At 49.4% G+C, this 17,659-nt stretch overlaps 1 protein-coding gene across 2 annotated transcripts in view; it reads left to right on the top strand.

Moving 5' to 3' along the window:
• Window positions 1–17,659, top strand: part of ZFHX3 (zinc finger homeobox 3) — a 174,288-nt gene that overhangs the window by 139,787 nt on the left and 16,842 nt on the right. For both annotated transcript variants that reach the window (XM_055818473.1, XM_055818472.1), the window contains exons 6-7: window positions 8,955–9,088; window positions 9,296–9,496. In XM_055818473.1, coding sequence (XP_055674448.1) covers window positions 8,955–9,088; window positions 9,296–9,496 — 335 coding nt within the window. The remainder of the gene's footprint in view (window positions 1–8,954; window positions 9,089–9,295; window positions 9,497–17,659) is intronic.

The raw sequence follows: 17,659 nt of genomic DNA, 5'->3' as shown, positions 1-17,659 counted from the left end.
AGATTCAGCTGCAAGGAAAAAATGGAATGAAAGGGCTTATTTGACCCAAAAAGAGAAGACCAAAGGGGAGGACAAGATAAGTCTTCTTGTACGTAAGATGCTTCTGAAAGGAAGAAAATTATTAGTTCCTCATGTTCAGGATATAGATAACAACAAGCAATGGCTTAAATTGAAGCGAGAAAGATTGAGGTTAGGTAATACATTTTAAAGAAAAATTCTCCTGGTACAGCTTGTGAAGCACTGGAGTAGATTTTCTGGGAAGGTTCCTCAGAGGTCTTTCAAGAAGACTGAATGAGCTGCTGGTGGGAATGAAGTAGGCACAGTTTATCCTGCTTGGGATGGACCAGGTGACCTTGGAGGTGCCTCTGAGCCATGCAGTTCTGTGGAGACAGACGAGAAGGAAGCGCAGGCTCCAAGCCAATACATCGTGTGCTGAAGTGGAGCTTGGTAGATCTGTTTTCTGTTCATCATGCTGCAATTTGACATTCCTCAGCACTTTACTCACTTTTTGTCCCTCGGTTTCTGAACTGCGCCCTGGGTGACTCTTTCTTCCACTTTCTTAAAGACTTGTGAGGTCTCTGAGGAGGCGTGGCATGTGCTTCCCAAACCCCTTCTGTGCAGACATGAGAGTGATGAGCCAGGGTTGTTTGACTGCTCTGCAGTGTGTACGTCCGCGTGTGGCAGGCTGCTCCGGTGTCGATGTTAGCGCTGAGAGGAAAAACTTCTGTGCTCTTGTTGTAAATTTTTCAGAATGTCTCAGCTACAAAATAAATATATCAGTTTGGGGTTTTATTTATTTTAAAACAGTATAATCTTAAGCAGAAACACTTCAATTTTTTTTTAGGTAATGCTTTCCTTTAAAACATAGATGCGGAAAACTCCATCCTGAATAAGGATTCATTTCACCTTGATTTTCATTCATGAACATCTTTGTGACTCCTGAAAGATCTCTGTGAAGCGGCAATGCTGTCTGCTCTCAGCAGTGCTCATGCTGCCACTGCTGCCCTCAACTCCTAGCAAGCAGCTTCACTCTTCTTTCCCCTCAGTATTTTAGGGCTCACATAAAAGGGCTGCTGTTCCCTGCTTCTAGACAGGGCCTGTTTGCTTTCTCTTTTTCCTCTCTCCAGCAGTGGGATTAAGCAGCTCCCCTGTGCCGGAGCTGCCTCTGCCCTGCCTGCTTTCCTCTTTCTGCTCCCAGAGCCGTCCATCCCTGTGCCAGAGAAGGGCGATGTTCCTTGCCTGATGGCTGAGCATTAGAAATTATCTCATCGTGACTAATGTGAGATTTACCACAAGCAAACATTCAAGGAGGGAAGGAATCGTGGCTATTCCCGACTCCATTTTTAAGGCAGGACGTAAATCATTAGTATTCAACACATTGGTTTCCAGCAAAAGCCTGAATCAGACCAGGGTAGATCAGTATGAGACTTCTGAGATTTGGGGTGGAGCTTATATGTATTTTCTGACTAGAGAGAAGCACTTCATCTGCAGTGACCCAGCTATGAAAGAGACTTTCTTAATGCACTGTCAGTTGTATAGATGTAGAATATCAGCATTTTTTTTCCACAAAACCAAGAAACAAAGTATACTTAAAATATAGATTGAAATGAAATATTTCTAGAGGACTAGCCTGAAGGGCTTTTATTTTTTTTAATGATTTTTTTTTTTTTATCTATGATGCTCACCTAACAGAGCAATTAGTGCAATGGAGCGTCCCTGATTCGAATCCGTGGTAGATTGCTATTAAAGGAGGTATTAATGGGCTGCCGAGAGCTGGAAAATTGTTGCAGAAAAGTGTGTTTATGGAGTATGGTGCTGGCAGGCATGATTTCAATCGGATTTGACATGTTTAACATAAATGTATACTGCACAGCTCCTGCAGTTTATGAATAATTCCTACAGGCCTACTGCCTTTCTAATTACTGAAATTGAAAAAAACAGGTCAGGCACATCCTGACGGAAATCTATTACTGCCCTTCCCCCCGCTGCTGCTTTTTTTTTGTTGTTTTGTTTTTAATATATGGCGTTTGTTGAGCACTTAATGGCTGGGATATTCTGTGGACCAGAGTAAAGACAAGAGTGAGGGTGGGCTGGGAGGAAGGGGGCGAGGGGGGCGATGGAGCAGCTCTCAGCCCTGCCTTCTGTGTGAAGGAGACCTAGGAGAGGGCATGGGAAGCCTGGCTCTAACTGTGCTTTTTTCCTGAGGATTTGTGAAGTACAAAAGGCTCCTGGGCACCAGGAAAACAGCCAGGCTCAGAGCGTGCCCGGCCCCTGGCAGCACCCACAAGTGCTGGGTTCCTGCCCTGCGTGGGGCAAAGGGGAGGCAGTGGCCCAGCGGTGGCTCTGTGGGGACCCCAAAGGCCCGTCGGCCCATCCCCAGGGCAGCCCCTGGGATCTTCCTGGGGCTCTGGCTGCTGGTTGGAGCCAGCCGGCCGCAGGTGCTGCTCTGAGCATCCCCGGGCCCCTCCGCTCCAGCGGGGCTGCAAAGCCCAGCCACCCACCCACCCTGCGTCCTTGATTCTTCCTTGCGGCCAGCCTGATCATTTTTATGACTCTCTTTGAACTTTCTTTGTCTGTTTATACCTAGCGAAGTATGGCTACTTACAAAATAAAAAGCAGCAAAATTACCAGTCTGGCCCAAATGGAAGAACTGTTGACTCCTCACAGGGAAAGATGGTCCCGCGCACCCCCGGAGCGGCGCTGGCCTTCCCTGCCTGCATGGCTTGCCACTGGCCACCTTTGCCGGCTGCTGATCTCGAAAGCACGTGCGTGTTGTGCTCACCGCAGTGAAAGCCAGTTGCTCCCTTCCCAGCAGTGACAACACTAAAAGCCATGGGTGCAGCAGTCCCTGCTTTCTAGGGCGTTGGGGAGCGCGGTGGGGCCATTGCAGTGCTGCTGCCGGTTGGATTGCCATGCTGCAGCGGAGCCACCCAACAGCTACTTCGCTGCTCTCAGATACTTTTTGAGCAGGTTCTTCAGTGAGTGGGTCACTGCCGATACCTCCGCCACCTCTACTCTCCACGTTCACTCTTCCCTCACTGGCAGTTTCTGCTCACCCTGTGGCTGTGAGCTGCCCAGCAGGGGTGGTGATCCGTTGCTGGTTTTAAGGAGTTACCAGAATTGGTGTTTCTTAGACCATCTCCCAAGCTCAACATGTTGATTTAATAAATTAGTTGATATGGACTCTCTTAGTAGGTTAGCCGGAACATTTGATCGGTTGAATTGGACAGTAACAGTAACACAGGTTGATAGCTGGCTCAAGAACCATATGAAATAGGTAAATATAAAAGATTATTGCTTGCTTGCTTTCAGCCACATTGTAGTTCAAGAAAACCCAAGATTTCCTATGGTTTTCAAAATACCATCTTAGACACCATTTCTGGAAGAAACAGTGCAGTATGACTTTGCAAAGGTGGGGTCATGCTGGGCACAAGACAGGATGATTTGCTGCATACCCTGTCTTCTGCTCCACACGAATCTCTTGAGCAGCTGTCAAGCTGGGAGCAGGGAGGCTTCCCAGCTTTGGTCCAGGCCTTTCCTTTTAGGTGCTTCCTGGAGCATTTTGCTACTTGTGTGTCAAGGTCAGCTTCTGCTGTGGCCACTGCCACGTCCACGTCAGCGAGCTCCTGGACCCTCACGCCAGCACGGCAGGGCTGCCTGCACCCGTGTTGCTCTGTGACTCTCCTGCTGCCCGGGTCAGAGTCAGGATTCTCATAACCTTTGGGATTGATCCGTAACTTAGTGCCATCGCTGCAGTATTTCTCACCTAGCCTGCTCTTGGTTCTCTAGGCAGTGGGGCTGCAGGTGGGTCCCAGGGCCGCCCGCGGCAGTTGGCAGAAAAGGGATTTATCTGCAGGGCCACAGGGTGCATCTGTGGTGCTCATGATGGCAAGCAAAGCACTGCCTCCACGTGCCCCGTGTGCTGCTTGGTGTCTCACTGCGATGTTTTCTGGGTGCTCTGTGTTTGTACCAAGTGTGGCAGCTGGGGCTTCTGGGTACTGTAATATGAATATTTAATAGTAATTCGGTTGTTCATACTCACTGCAGGCTGCAAGGTATGACACAGCATTAGAAAAACACTATTTGACCATTTTCGGGACCACATTTCTGAAAGGCAGCAGTAAAGGTCTGGGTACAAAAGTGTGCTTGCAAATCTCTGTGTATTTACTTCTGTCTATCATGCGATCATGTTATTTATCAAATACGGAGTTGAAAAAATACTGTAGAGCAACAGGCAATATACAGGCCTGTTAGTATGGCTACAACATCTTATTAGAACGAGTGGTACCTTCAGGGAATAAGGAACGTAAACAGACAGTGTTTCAGAAAGAAACATTCAACCATGTATTATTAAGACAGGAGGTAACAACCGGGCGGCGCGGCGGCGGTGCTGCATGCCTGGTGCCTGGGCATGGGGGCCAGCAGGGCTCTGGCTGCTTTTTGTGTCACTGCAGTCTCTCGGTGGGGTTACCTGCTCGGAGGTGTTCTTCCTGAATTAATACAAATTGCGTGTTTCTGTGGGATAGCGACTGTCTGCCAGAGAGGCTGAGAGCGAAACTTTGTGCGCCCTTACTCTGTGCTCGGAGCTGCTGCTAATGGAATGGCACGGGTAGGTCTGGGCTGCAGGGCTGGCCTTGCCCCTCGCCCGCAGGGAAGGCTGCAGGAGCATGAAAACAGACAACACAGTCCACTCCGGTCTCTGTTTCAGGGGGGAAATTGCAGCTGCTTTAAGGATGCTCCTCTGCGAGCCCCGTGCAGAGGTGACGGCATGTCCAGCCGCAGGGCTGTGCAGGCAGGTCCATCTGGTCCAAGGGCTCATGATGCTGAGTAATTGCTCCAAGAAAACGTCCAGGGATGTTTGTGGAGGGAGGCGCCACCAAATATGGAATTTTGTTTTCCATCGGGCAGTGAAAACACCGTTCCATGGTCCTGAGAAAACTTTTTCCCAGGCTGGCTGCAGAAGTGGGTAGGAATGGAGTTTCTTCAGTAGGCTGGGGGCAGGGAGGGTGTTGTTTTCTAAATCGATGGAGGTAGCAGAAACCCCACTGTAAATTTCTAGGGCAAGTGGCAAGCTGGTTTACGGAATGCAGGGAGATGAGAACCTCTGGCTTACGGAAAGCAGCATGAATTAATAATCATTTAATTGGCTTTTCCATTATGTTGCTGGGTTGGGAGATGGAAGTTTAGATGAAGGGGCTGTCAGTGGTACTTTAGCTAAAAGAATCTGATGGTTGGGAGGTGGGGTGGCGACTCCCTTCCCACCAGGACGGAGAGCAGGCAGCTTTGGGGACCCTTGCCAGTTTTGCCTCTGGAACTAGCAAAGGAATGAATCCCCACTTCCAACGAAGTGTCCCATCCCACCTCTGAAATGACACCTGGGAGGATTCCTCCTCCTCTGAAAAGCAGAAGCTGCTGAGGAAGAGTGAGAAGACAAGTATGTCTCCAGGGCTGTGGTGGGCCAGCGTGCCTGCAGCAGTGCCCACCCTGTTGCACCCGGCTGTCGGGTGCGCTTGTTGAGAAAGGCACATCTGAACTAAATCCATTTCAAGAGTCAGAATAATAAAAACGCTAACTAATACCTAGTTGTACACCGTACTTTAGAGCTAGATTCCTTTTTCCTTCCTGCAAGGCCTGGACCAGTCGGTGTGGTGTTAGATGTGGTCAGGGCACCGGCACTGTGCCTCACCTTCTCTGGTGCTGAGCTGCCATGTGGGGCTGAGGCCCTTTTGGCATTTTCAGCCGAGGACATTTTGTCCCATCCACTCTGTGCAGACGCAGAGGTCCTGCACAGCTGCTGGAGGGTTCTGCAGGCAGGCACCGAGCTGCGTGTCCTCATTTCTCCAGGCAGAAAAGAGTTCTTAATTCCTCTGATCTGTGATGTGGACTGAATGTGTCGCTTTGTGTGTTCGGCTGTTTATCAACAATAAACTTCAGTCTCAGTGTTAAAATTCCCCGTGGAGCTGTCATCCCAAAAAAATAATACTTGGAACAAATATTCCATATGCGTTTTTCAGAACTCTGCAACAGACCAGTTCTTCCAGGTATCTGGACATTCGTTAATAATTTTGGTTTTGAAGGATTAAAGTTATGGGTTACATCAAGTGCATTTAGTAAAACTGGGCACTTCAGAGATGGTAAGTAAAAGTAAATTTTAATTATCTTTTACTTTTGCCTGATTCTAAGCAGGCTGCTTCCCAGTAGAAAGGAAATAAGAAAATACCCTGCCGTGACTCCAGAGGTTACAGCTAGCGTTCAGCAGCTGCAGGGTAGTTGACAGTTGGGTTGCTGAATTCAGTCACCGCCTCCAAAACCACCACACCGGGGAGCTGCTCAAAGCAATGCAGAGTGAAGCTGGTGGCGGAGGGTGAGGACCAGGGGCTCCCTGAGCTCTTCATGCCTCGCTATACCTGTGCAGATCCTGCTGCCGGTGGGGACACACCAGTGCTTTGTAAGTGTCCAGAGCTCGTGCTGTAGAAGCTTGCCTGGGTTTATTAATAGGGTTTGTAGGGTTTTTGTGGTTCTCACACTGTTGCCAAAGGTGAAAGTGTTGTCATCCTTTCTTTGGAAAGGTGACCTATACATATGAGCAGAGGTTTCTCCAGCCATCCCTTTCCTCCCTCACGTCCCCTGCCCCTCTCCCAGGGCTGGCAGTGCCAGCATGGCTCGCTGCAGCGCTTGTCAGTAGTTTTGTGGAGCAGATGACACCCAAAGGTTTGAAGTGGCAGATGACAGGTACAGAGCCCAGTGAGACCCTGTCTGGACCATGCAGGAGACACAATTGACATCCAGGGCAGAGAAGTCTAAGGGGACCTGAAGTCATGGCTGGTGGTGTCAGCCCAGCCTGGTGCAGGGCTGGAGCAGAGCTCGCGTTGCTGCGTGACCACGCTGGCAGACCTGGGGTCTCTGGACACCGGTCCTGACGCCTGACTGCCTGATTGGGGCTGACACTTCAGTGTCCAAGGTCACACTGAGAAGCGGACAACGTCAGCAGCAATTAGCCTTCATATCAGGGCCACTCACATCACACAAGGCTTGGGCAGGGCGTTTTAAGGCAGGGTTGTCCTCTGCCTGCCACAGTGCTGGCTCTCAGTGGTGGTCTCTGCCTCCCCAAACCCACCGGGAGGGACTGCTCTCCTCGGCAGAGGAGCCGCGCAGGTGGGTCCAGGGTAGTGCCATGTTTCTTGTGCTCCATGCACATTTTATTAGTAGGAAGTAAGGAAGTCCAGCTTTGGTGCTGTAGACCTCTAATGACTTTCCAATTCTGAGCCCCAGGGAGGGTCTTGGGTTCAAGTGAGCAGCCTGACCTGAGAAGCTGCCCATCGTTGTGTGCAGGGGCAGGGCAGGTTCTGCATTGGTGTCTGTAAGTCGGCACTGACCCTGCAGACTTGTTCTACAAAGAAGCTCTAGGTTTGGATGTTCTCATGGAGTTGGCAGCGTGGCGGGGTCCTGTGGTTTTGGTTTCAGATACAGCCAGAACTTCACATCTATGCGTGGAGGATGTGTAGCCAGCCAGGGTTGAAATACCGGGCGTGCTGTGGGGAAGGAAATCACCTCTCTACCAGGAGAAACTGAGGAGTACCAGAGCTCCTCCAGTCCCTGCCTCCCTCTGGCAGTGTTGTTATCTATTTGCAATACGTGTTTTCCCTCTCCTGGAAGTTGCTTTGCTTCTATTTAACTGAACACGTAGAGATGGGGTCTGGCAGGGAGGGCAGTTAGAAATGGGGATTCTATTTCTTAACGTGATGTGGTGCCTTTTGGAACACAGCTCATGGCAATGAACAGACAGACCTTTGAAAAGGAAGCAGTTTGCCTGGATCTTACTCCGACAGCATCTTCTGAAACAAGGAATGGTTACCAGTGGGTCCACAAAGAGAATAAGAGACAAGGGGAAGAGTATGGGGGAACCGGTCTCAGAATGCTACAGTGCCTTGTTAATCGGCAGCCGATCCATCATATTAAATATCCAGCTGTCATATATTACCTTTCAAGTGAAAATGAATAACTCCCATTAAGGGCGAAATGGGTTTGAAGTCGATTCGAGACAGATTAAAGTACTGTTATGAATGTGTGTTCGGGGAGGAGGAGACAGGGGCTGTGTATAATATACTTGTCCTTACAGTTTTTAAATAATAGATGTCCCACAAATTTATGTACTGCAGGCTGCCAGGGTTCGGGGGGAGGAGGTAAAGGTCAGGCATGTGCTTCGAGTGCCACAACTTGCAGAGGTTTCGCTGTTGACTTCTGGGCTCATTTGCCTTTTTCTGTTCTGCTGGAATAAAATCGCCTTTCCTCAGCTTGTTATGGTGTGAGGATGTCAGAGTCCCACCCCAGCACTGGCGGTAGGCTGGGTCTCTGCCATCGTGGTTTTGGTGGGGCTGCTTGCTAGGAAGCACCCCTAGATGTACGCTTGTCCCCGAGGCACGCAGGCCGAGCTGGCCGGTGCTGTCCTGGCTGTGTGCCGCTGCCGCTGCTTCCAGCGCAGAGTGTGAGTCACTTGGGTGACAGACACAGCTTCCAGCCATCTCCAAGGCAAACACATCCTAGAGTGTTCATATGCAGAACATCCTAGGTGAGCTAGGAGTATCAGTTCTGCTTTGTTGAGTCAATCCAACTGCTCGTGGAGGTGACACATTGGCCTTCACATCTGGCCAGGCATTTGTGTGTCCGATGTAAACACAGGACAAGACTTTCCTGCACCTGACAGGTTGCAAGCAGCCCACAGAAGTAGCTGAGATTTCTCTTCTAACTATAAATGACACAGCTCCCTTGCTACAGAACATAATCAAGAATGAACATTTTTTGGCCAGGCGTACTTTGTAGGATGTAAGTTAGTCCACAGACTGACCCCCCTCCAAGTCCTCAGTATGTGTTTCAGGCAACAGCAGCAGACTAAATGGAAATACTGTCTTAAGCCTTTTTGGAGGTGTCCTGATACAAATCTCTTTTTGTTGCAGCACCAACCAGCCAGGCAGAGAAGGAGCTGACAGAGCCTCCAGCGTCCTCTAAACGAATATCATTTCCCAGCAGCTCTGAGTCGCCTCTCTCCTTTAAATGGTCAAAAACTTCAGAGGAGACAAAGTCAGAGCAGGTAAGGAAGAACCATCTAGCTTTTTGTGCATCTACAAGCAGGTAATTTGTTTCCTATGTGCCAAAAGCAAAAAATAAAATAGGAGAAGGAGGATGAAACGTGATAACTGGTGGTAGGAGAAGGCATCAAATTATTACAGTGTAGCTGTAAGGAAAGAGGAAAGCAGTAGCTGTAACAATTACGTGATTCATTTGTCGTGCTTTGCAGATGTATCAGTGTCCATATTGCAAGTACAGTAATACAGACGTGAACCGGCTGCGGGTGCATGCCATGACCCAGCACTCAGTGCAGCCCATGCTCCGCTGCCCGCTCTGCCAGGACATGCTGAACAACAAGATCCATTTGCAGCTGCACCTCACCCACCTGCACAGTGTGTCACCTGACTGCGTCGAGAAACTCATCATGACGGTAAGGGGCTGTGTAGTCAAGCATGTCTGCTGCTTTCCTAGCAAAGATGAGGAGTAAAAGGATGGCCTGACCTGCATGGGCTGACTTTGCTGCAGTGGGCAGCTCCTTCATCTGTTAGGGCTCCGTCATCTGGGTTTTTCCCACCCCTGTATGTTTTGACTGCAGACACTATGTTGCCCGTGCTTTTGAGCACTGTGGAAACTGGCAGTGCATCGGTGTTGGGTAATTTCCCTGTGAAAAGATTGCAATAAATATTATTTCCTTTAACTACTGAGGTCATTGCATGGGATCGCGTTTTGCACAGAAGCTTCCAGGAGGTGCGGTAGCTGATGTGCTGTGCCGCTCCTGTGGTGGAAGGAAAGTGCTTGTGTGTTGATGAGCACTTCCCCAGAAGGACAGCCAGGGTGATTAAGGTAACATTACAGGAAATTAGGTATCACGTTTCTGCTTAAGATACAATTTTAAGAACCAGTAGAGTAACTTCCCTTGGCGGTCTCGTCTCATGGAGGGGAGACAGTCCTATTGTGCAGCCCGTGTTCTGTGCTTCATTCACTTAATGATCCTCATTGTTATGTTGTATGAGGTAAGTTGGATCTGCTGCTTCTGTGAGGAGTCGCTCCATCCAAAACTGCAATGCTTTTGTTGTGTAACAGTTCCCTTTTTCAGGGTAACTTGAGCAAGCGAGGGATGTGCTGCTGTTGACCCAAGGCAGGTGGAACCTTACAGGATTGTTGAATACTAGAGCTATAGTTTCAAGTGCTGTTTCTAAAATGTTTGGAAACCCCTGGTTTTAAATTAAAATTTAAGCAGAGGCAGTTAAAATTACCTGAAGTAGGAAGTTAACCACTGAAGTATAGAGTGAAAGTTTGCTAGATAAAGTTAACTGTCTTCACGTGGAGCTCAAAACTTGTGACAGCTCCTCTTCTCAAGCTGTTTGTCAAACAACATTGTGCCCATGCATGGGCTGTGATTGCTGCTGCTTGTGCAGCTCCTGATGGGGAGCAGAAACTTCAGACGGCACATTGTGGTTCAGCACAAATATGTTTGCACCAGGCTTTTCTTCTGCCCTGCATCCTTGTTTTAGCATCTAGTGTGGGATTCCTTCTCCAGCACCATCTCCAAGGAATTAAAATTCATCTAACACGAGGGCTAGTACTTGGTGAGAAGTAGCGAATTAACAGCACAGTGTTCAAGTTCTCATTTGTGAGACAGACCTGGGTTTGTGCTCTGGCTTGCTTTACCCCAGAGCCGCTGACCCAGAGTCTCTGCTGCTGCTGTACTCGTGGAGTCATGTGTGCAGCTGCTGGACCTCTGCCATGGGACTTGTTGTCACAGTGCAGAAATGCTCATGAAGGCTTACCCCCCTCTCCAATGCCCAGGCATTTGCTTCAGTAAATAACATTTTGAGTCCCAGAATGTTTCTTTCATGAATTCCCTTTTCATAGGTTTCACATGAGTGTGCCTTTCCATTTGCTAGCATCAGTTTAACATACAGGTAAAATTAATAAGGCACATTTTCAAAACCCCTTCTAAATTCACAAATGGGATGTGTTGTCATATTCCTACACTGTTACTTCTTTGGTATAATCTTCAAGACAAGGTTGTGTCTGCATTTAAGAACTTGTCATCAAGTATATGAAATAAGTGTTTATTTTGATTCCTGTCAGTTCTTTCTCTTTGTGATTTTTTTTTTTTCCTTACACCCTGTTTCTGCTTGTTTTCTCCTTTCTTTGCTGTTTCCTGACAGTGGAGGTGAATAATACTGTGTTTGATGTAATACTCCTGTGACACATCGTCTGAGCAAGCACATGCAGAGTCACCCAGCTTTTCTCGTACAGTTCTCTAGTCTTCTCTTTCTGTCACCCTTCCAGTCCTCCTTTATGCTTTGTCCTTGTCCGATGCCTTTATGCTTTGTATCTTCCTGCTGTGCTTTACCAACTGCCTGTCCTCTCATGTTTCTGCCGTCAGGCTCAGCCGCTGCTGAAGCTGTGTCCCGCGCCCCGGCAGGCTGCAGGGTGTGCGCTGGCCGCTGTAGGACCAAGCACTCCCGACCAGCCGTGAGAGCTGTGTGCACCCCAAGTAGGTGCCACATTGCAAAACCCATTAAAAATCCAGCAGGGCCAGCAGGTCCCAGCACTCTCTGAAGAACAAAGTAGAGAGAGGTAGAGCTAAAGAGCACCAGCAGCTCCCTAGCCCTGCGAAGCTGCCCGTGGGCTCTAGGCATAGCTCTGCTCTGCTGGCCACTCGTGTGCCTGGGTCGAGGGGCAGTCCTGTCACAAAGGCCTTGGTCTCCTGTGACCTGCATCCGTTTTGATTGATGGTGCTTAAGTGTGTAAATACCTTCCGAGGACTTGAACGAATCTTGTTAGCTTCTAACTAAATTGATGGAAGACATTTTGACCTTATAGGAGCAGTGAGCAGAAGCTGAGCCCCATTCTTGGCCCAGCAAGCATAACCAGTTTGCTAAGGGTATCTGTTACGCTGATGTGGAATGGTTGGCTCCTGAGCTGGGCTCTCGGCAGAAGGTGCAGCCCGGGACAGGTGCAGCTGGGCTGGTCCATCCTCTTGGCCTGAGCCTGTCCCTCCAGGATCCAGGGGGACTGGCAGAAGCCACTTGTTAAGGAGCTTGGGACACACCACAGAGGACGTGGCCAAAGCAACTGCAGCACTGTGGAGGACAGTCCCCTTAGGTGAGCACATTGGCTGTGCTGGCACAGGGCCTCATCCTGCTGCTGTGGAGCACAGGACTTCTGCTAAGAGCTGTGGAGAATGGCTTAGCCATGAAGCTCATCCTGTTGCTTCCTTCTGGTTCTTCCACCTTGCCATTGCCGCTGGCCCTGGGCAGCTGTTCCCTCTGGTACCCAGAGATACACTGGGGAGGAAGGCTGCCTCTCCCGCTTTAAGTCCAAGAGCGTGTGGGTCAAGAAGGCGATTCTTTTTTGCATTGTGGCAAATATTTTGAGATATCAGTATGGCTTGTGCATAATGCGGCAGCATCAAAGGTTCCTAATTTTGCTCATTCTAGCTAAGATTCCCGTCTCAGTCTGACACATGAATCGGGTCTTGGTGCCACGGTGAGGGAATTGCAGCCCAGTAAATGGGAGCCAGGTCCCTTTCGACACAGTGTCTTTGCGCTCGGTATTTGGAGGAGGCTCCAGTTAATAATACCTTATCAGACGCCTTTTAGGAACCTGCAGTGTCTAATATGTCTGTTGCCATAGTAACGGCTGCTTGCTTGTGCTCAGCATCTCAGAGCTGGCTGTTCCATGCGCCGTCCTTTTCATATCACAAGCAGCCGGGCTGGCTGCCCCATGGGACACCCAGGTCCTCCCCACCAGCCCAGGCGCTGGGACAGGGACTGGCAGGGCTGCAGCCACAGGCTGTGGGGAAAGGAGTGTGTGTCGTGTCCCTGCACAGCGTCGGGGTCGGGGAAGCACCCGTGGGGCAGGAGCAGGGCTCCCACCATCCCCCACCGTGTCCTGTAGCTTCCCGTCCATGGGGCTGGTGAACGGACGTGCCCAGGTTCATTCTGCGCGGCATTTCAGCCGCTCTAAACAGATCTAATCGTCATCTTTCCACATAACAGCCTCTTTGCTAATCTTGGGCCTGCACCGCTTCAGCAGAGAGCCCCTTAATGAGGGTGAAGTGCAGCGCGCCTGCATAGTCGATTGACAAGACTGATGGGCTCAAGCCGGGAGAAGGGACGGCTTCCCGAGAGCCTCCAGGAGCTGGGGGCTCTCCCTCCTCCCAGGGCTGGCTTTATCGTTCTGCACATTCCTCTCCTGTCATTTCTGTTGTCAGTTTTCTCTTCCTCAGTTTAGGGCGTCTTCCCAGTGTTTCAGCCATCTTTCCATCTTTTTCTTTCCTCCCTTGCTCTAAGAGTAATTCTTGCCTGTCCCTGCCAACCTCACTTCTCCCTCTTGCTATCTTTACATTTTTTTTTTCCTCTTTCCCATTGTCTTTTCCTATTGCTCTCTCCCTTTTGCTGTCATTCAATTTTTCTCTCTCCCTCCTTCTCACCCCCTCTCACTCCCCCCTTTCCCTCTCACTCTGTGTCTCATTCTCCATCTCGGATGAAGGTAATGAAAATAATCGGGCTTCATTAATTCTGAGCCCTGTGAGATGATAGCCATTTGGAGCCATGTTTGCCAATTAGATGGTCTAAATTAGAAGTGACCTTGGTATACTGCCATCGCTTTGCCTCTCTGAGTCTAATGAAGCTTTTCACTCCAGCACCCTCTCTCTCTCTTTGTAATGGAAATTACCTCCTTTGTCTGGTTCGGGAACCTTGCAATGCATGTGTATTTCCCCCTGGTTGTGTGGACATAGGGATAGTAATGTATCTCCTCAGACCCCTTCTAGAGATTTTCTTTTCAAAAGCCGCATGATTTCAGCATTTTGGGGTGTTAAAGGGGGGAATTGCGTAGACTGTCCACACATTTGGTCACTCAGTCCGGAGGAAAGTCAGAGCAGGCAGATCCAGCGCGCATGGGGAGCTGGCCGCTCACACTAGCCAAGATTAATTTTTCAGACGTGCCAAGAATATGCTTGTGTCACACTGCCAGGGCTCGCGTGGGAGGGGTGTTGCAGCTCTCAGCCTCCGGCCTGTGTTGATAAGCTGCTCTGCAGTTCATAGTCTTAACAATCTGGTAGATCCAGTAGTGGCAGGAGCCACACTTGTCACTGCTGTAGGTTGTCACCGGTGAGGAGTGGACCTGCAAGTTCTCCAGACCAGTGACAAGTCTGTAGGTGTCAGGGCATGTGCCATCTGCCGAAGATGCTCGTGGGGCAGGGAGGCAGGAGACATGGCGTGTCAGCCCTTGGGGTTTTTGTAATAGTTGCTCACTGGACCACATTGTCTATAGAAATGGCTGTCACATCAGGCTGCTCATGCGTGTCAGTGAATCTCATCATCATAAAGAAATTTTATCTGCTGAAGGGCATCTGAATTTCATCCAAAAGGGAGGGTCCTTGGAAGCGGAGGGGCTTGTCCCAAGAACTTTCCATCTTCTAAGGCAGATAATTGGCTTCTCTGCAGTCTACTGTAGAGGGAAGTTCTCCAGCCAGCCTTCCAGTACAGACCACAGGGAGGACACTGCGAAGTGGGGCACAGGAGGGGCTGCCACAGTCTCTGGCCCAACCTTCCCCTTCCTTCACTCTTTACCCAAGCAAGTTCCCTGCCCCACTGAGCAGGATGGGGATGGGGACGGGGCAGTCGGAGCAAAGTGTGTGCCCTGAGTGCCTGCCCCAGCTTCAGGGATTTTCTTGGAGCCACTGACCCTGGTCGTTGAAGTACCGGTAAACAGAACCTGATCCACGTATTGGTATCCAAATGTCAGGTTGTCAGAAAGAGCAGGTAGGAGCAAGCTGCCCATCCCTCCTCCCCTCCTGGTTTCATTTCGGCAGGAAGATCAAGAGCAGCACAGGTCAAGGAGACCGTTTGCTTTTTGTGCAGTAATGTTGGGAGAGCAACCTAGAGGAGACCTTGGATGCAGGAGCAGTGAGGGGACGGGCGCTGCCAGGGCTCCACGTGGAGGCGGGTCGGCTGTGACAGGGGGTGGTGTTCCCAAGCTGGGTGGCTTTGCTGGTGGCTTGTGGGCCAGAAGATCAGGGCTGCAGCTGCGAAGGGGATACAGTTTAATGTTAGACAGAGCAAAGCAGGTATGTACGGAAGAAGGAAAGGGAGAAGACAAATCATACTTGTCAAACAAATCTGTAGGGTTGTTTTTTTAATAACAGTTCACAATGAATGATATGTTGCCGTTGTGAAAGAATTGGTGTTGAATAGACATTTAAACAAGGAGATGGTTGAGCAGAACTGAGGGTGGATGCCAGGTTTACATGCCAGGCATTGCAGGCTCAGGTGAAAGGGAGGTGGAGAGCTTTTTACAACTGCAGACACTTAACACAGGCAGTGCTGGAGATAAACACTTTCCTCCCTGTCACCGGAACAGTTAATGCCATTTAAATACATCCAAAGTACAAACCACCGTGTCGTAGAGCACCGCTCCGTGTTTATCTGTTGGGTGGCTGTGGCCTACTAAACCTTCCTGCACCCTTGGTACTTCCACTGTTTGTATTAAAAGCAGCCGCAGTGTGCGAGGCATTTTCTGCACGTACCAGGAAACGCTGTGCCCTCGGACTGGTTTGCACTGTGAAGGGACAGACAGTTTGAAACGGGCAGTCTGGAATTCAGTGTAAATGTGAAATGATTGGAGACGTGCAGCCTGTTTTCACTATTTGCATCTTTGCTATCTGGTCGGGGGTGGTCTGTGAGGACGAAGATATAGGCTAGTCCTGCCCTGGAAAATGGCACAGCAAACAGGCAGCGCTGTCAGGAGAAGCCTGAATAGTGCCGAACAGGTGGAGGACTGAAGCGGGTCCAGTTGCTGAAGCACGACCATTTAAAAAGCCTTATTTTCAAGGTTCTGCTTCCCAGGCCCAGCCCTGTGTGGCTGCCTGGACTGTCTGCAGTTGCCCTACATCCATATCCAGAATTTCTAGTTCCCTGCACTTTTTTCTAAGATTTTTTCTGTTTGCATTTTGGGATTTTGTGCCTGTAGCAATTTAATGTACCACAGGCTTTTTTTTTTTTTTTTTTCTTCCCACCTTTTTTTTTTTTTCTCTTTTTTTATTGTGGAAGGAAGGGGTAGAAGTAGGGTGAGAACTGTGGCTATGGAGATGCAGGTAGATAAAGGTAATTACTTAAACACATATAGGGCAGCACTTACTGGTTTGGAGACCCAGATTAAGATGCAGAGGAGCATGTGAGGTTGATGATTATATTTCGGGGAGAGTTAATTGACGGAAGGTGAAGGCAGACAAAGAACCGCTGCTTACTGCCTTCTTGAATCCCAATCAGGAATTATGATTAAAGACGCGGCGAGACAACAGAGGCCTGATGAATTGGTGTCTTTTTTTTTTTCTTTTTTGCCGTCATTCACACTTGATTGACTTCAACCTTTCAAGTGCAAAAGTCTCTCTTTTCCATTATTATTCATAGCCATCTGAGTTTTTCTAATTAAAGTGTATGAAAACAATTACTGATCCGTCGTACTGAGTGTGGTAGTGGGGATGGCTGCCTTACTGTAACGTGTATAAAAAGCCCACAGTTTTCTATAATGATGTGCAGCTGAGGTGTTAGATAATTTTGTTCTTTTTCTACTCTGTTGGGGTTTTTTTTAATTTCTCATGATTTATTTTTCATAATTCCTAAAGATCCTAGGAAAGCACTCTCCCTGCTGATAAAGCTGAGAGGGGTGGCTCCTTCCTGCCTTCCCTCCTCGGCATCCCTGCTCATTCCCCTCCTCTGAGCCTGGCTACCGGGAATTAACCAGTGACCTTTCACGTCTCCAGACTCACCACCCACAGCCATCAGATACTCCTGCTTAGAGTAGAAGGTGGAATGAATTTGGTGTGCTCAGCTTCCCTCCTGGTGATTTATCAGTGTCATCTGCCTTTCCTGCCAACATCTGTGGGACCTGGCACCCACCTCCATGCACCGGCCATCCCAGTAAAGGCAGGAAGCTCAGCATCCCTCCCCAGTGCTGTTCAGATGTCTGCAGCCACTCGGACACAGTTTTTCATGGACTGTTTTAGCTTCACTTAGTGAAGCCAAGGTCTAGTCTATGTTTGCTTGCATTTGACATCTGTCTAGATAAGGAAGATTTCATGTCCTGCACGTTGGTTTACCTTCAGCTTCATCACAGGTTTGCTTCTGCAGTTGAATTGGAGCCCTGTGGTCCTTGACTCCCCAGGAAGCAAGGTACACTGCATGCAGATAACAGCCTCACTCACTCACTCTGTTCTGAAATCCAGGGTGCAAATGCCTTCTTAGCATGTGACAGAAGGATGGAGAGACTTGTTTTGCTAAGAAACTTACCTGTCTAGGAGTGTTTATTTATGCCTCACTCTCCCAGCAGTCAGAGGCTGGGAGCAGACGCACCACAAGCATTGCAAGTCAGTGTTGGTTTCTGTGCCTTCGAGTGCCGTGGCCCTGGTGTATAGGAGATGCTCCCTGAGCATCAGCGGGGTGAAACATGCAGCTGCTTGGAGCTGCAGAGGTGTCTTCGCTTGCCACAGGCATCTAACTGGTGCTGGCAGCCACGCGCTGGAATACCACACGGATGGTGTTGGTGATACGTGTCAGTCTTCCCAGTTGCT

This window comes from Falco peregrinus, chromosome 14 (genome assembly GCF_023634155.1).
Source record: "Falco peregrinus isolate bFalPer1 chromosome 14, bFalPer1.pri, whole genome shotgun sequence".
NCBI lineage: Eukaryota > Metazoa > Chordata > Aves > Falconiformes > Falconidae > Falco > Falco peregrinus.
Note: the sequence above shows the minus strand (reverse complement) of the source record. Positions and strands in the feature narration are given on the sequence as shown.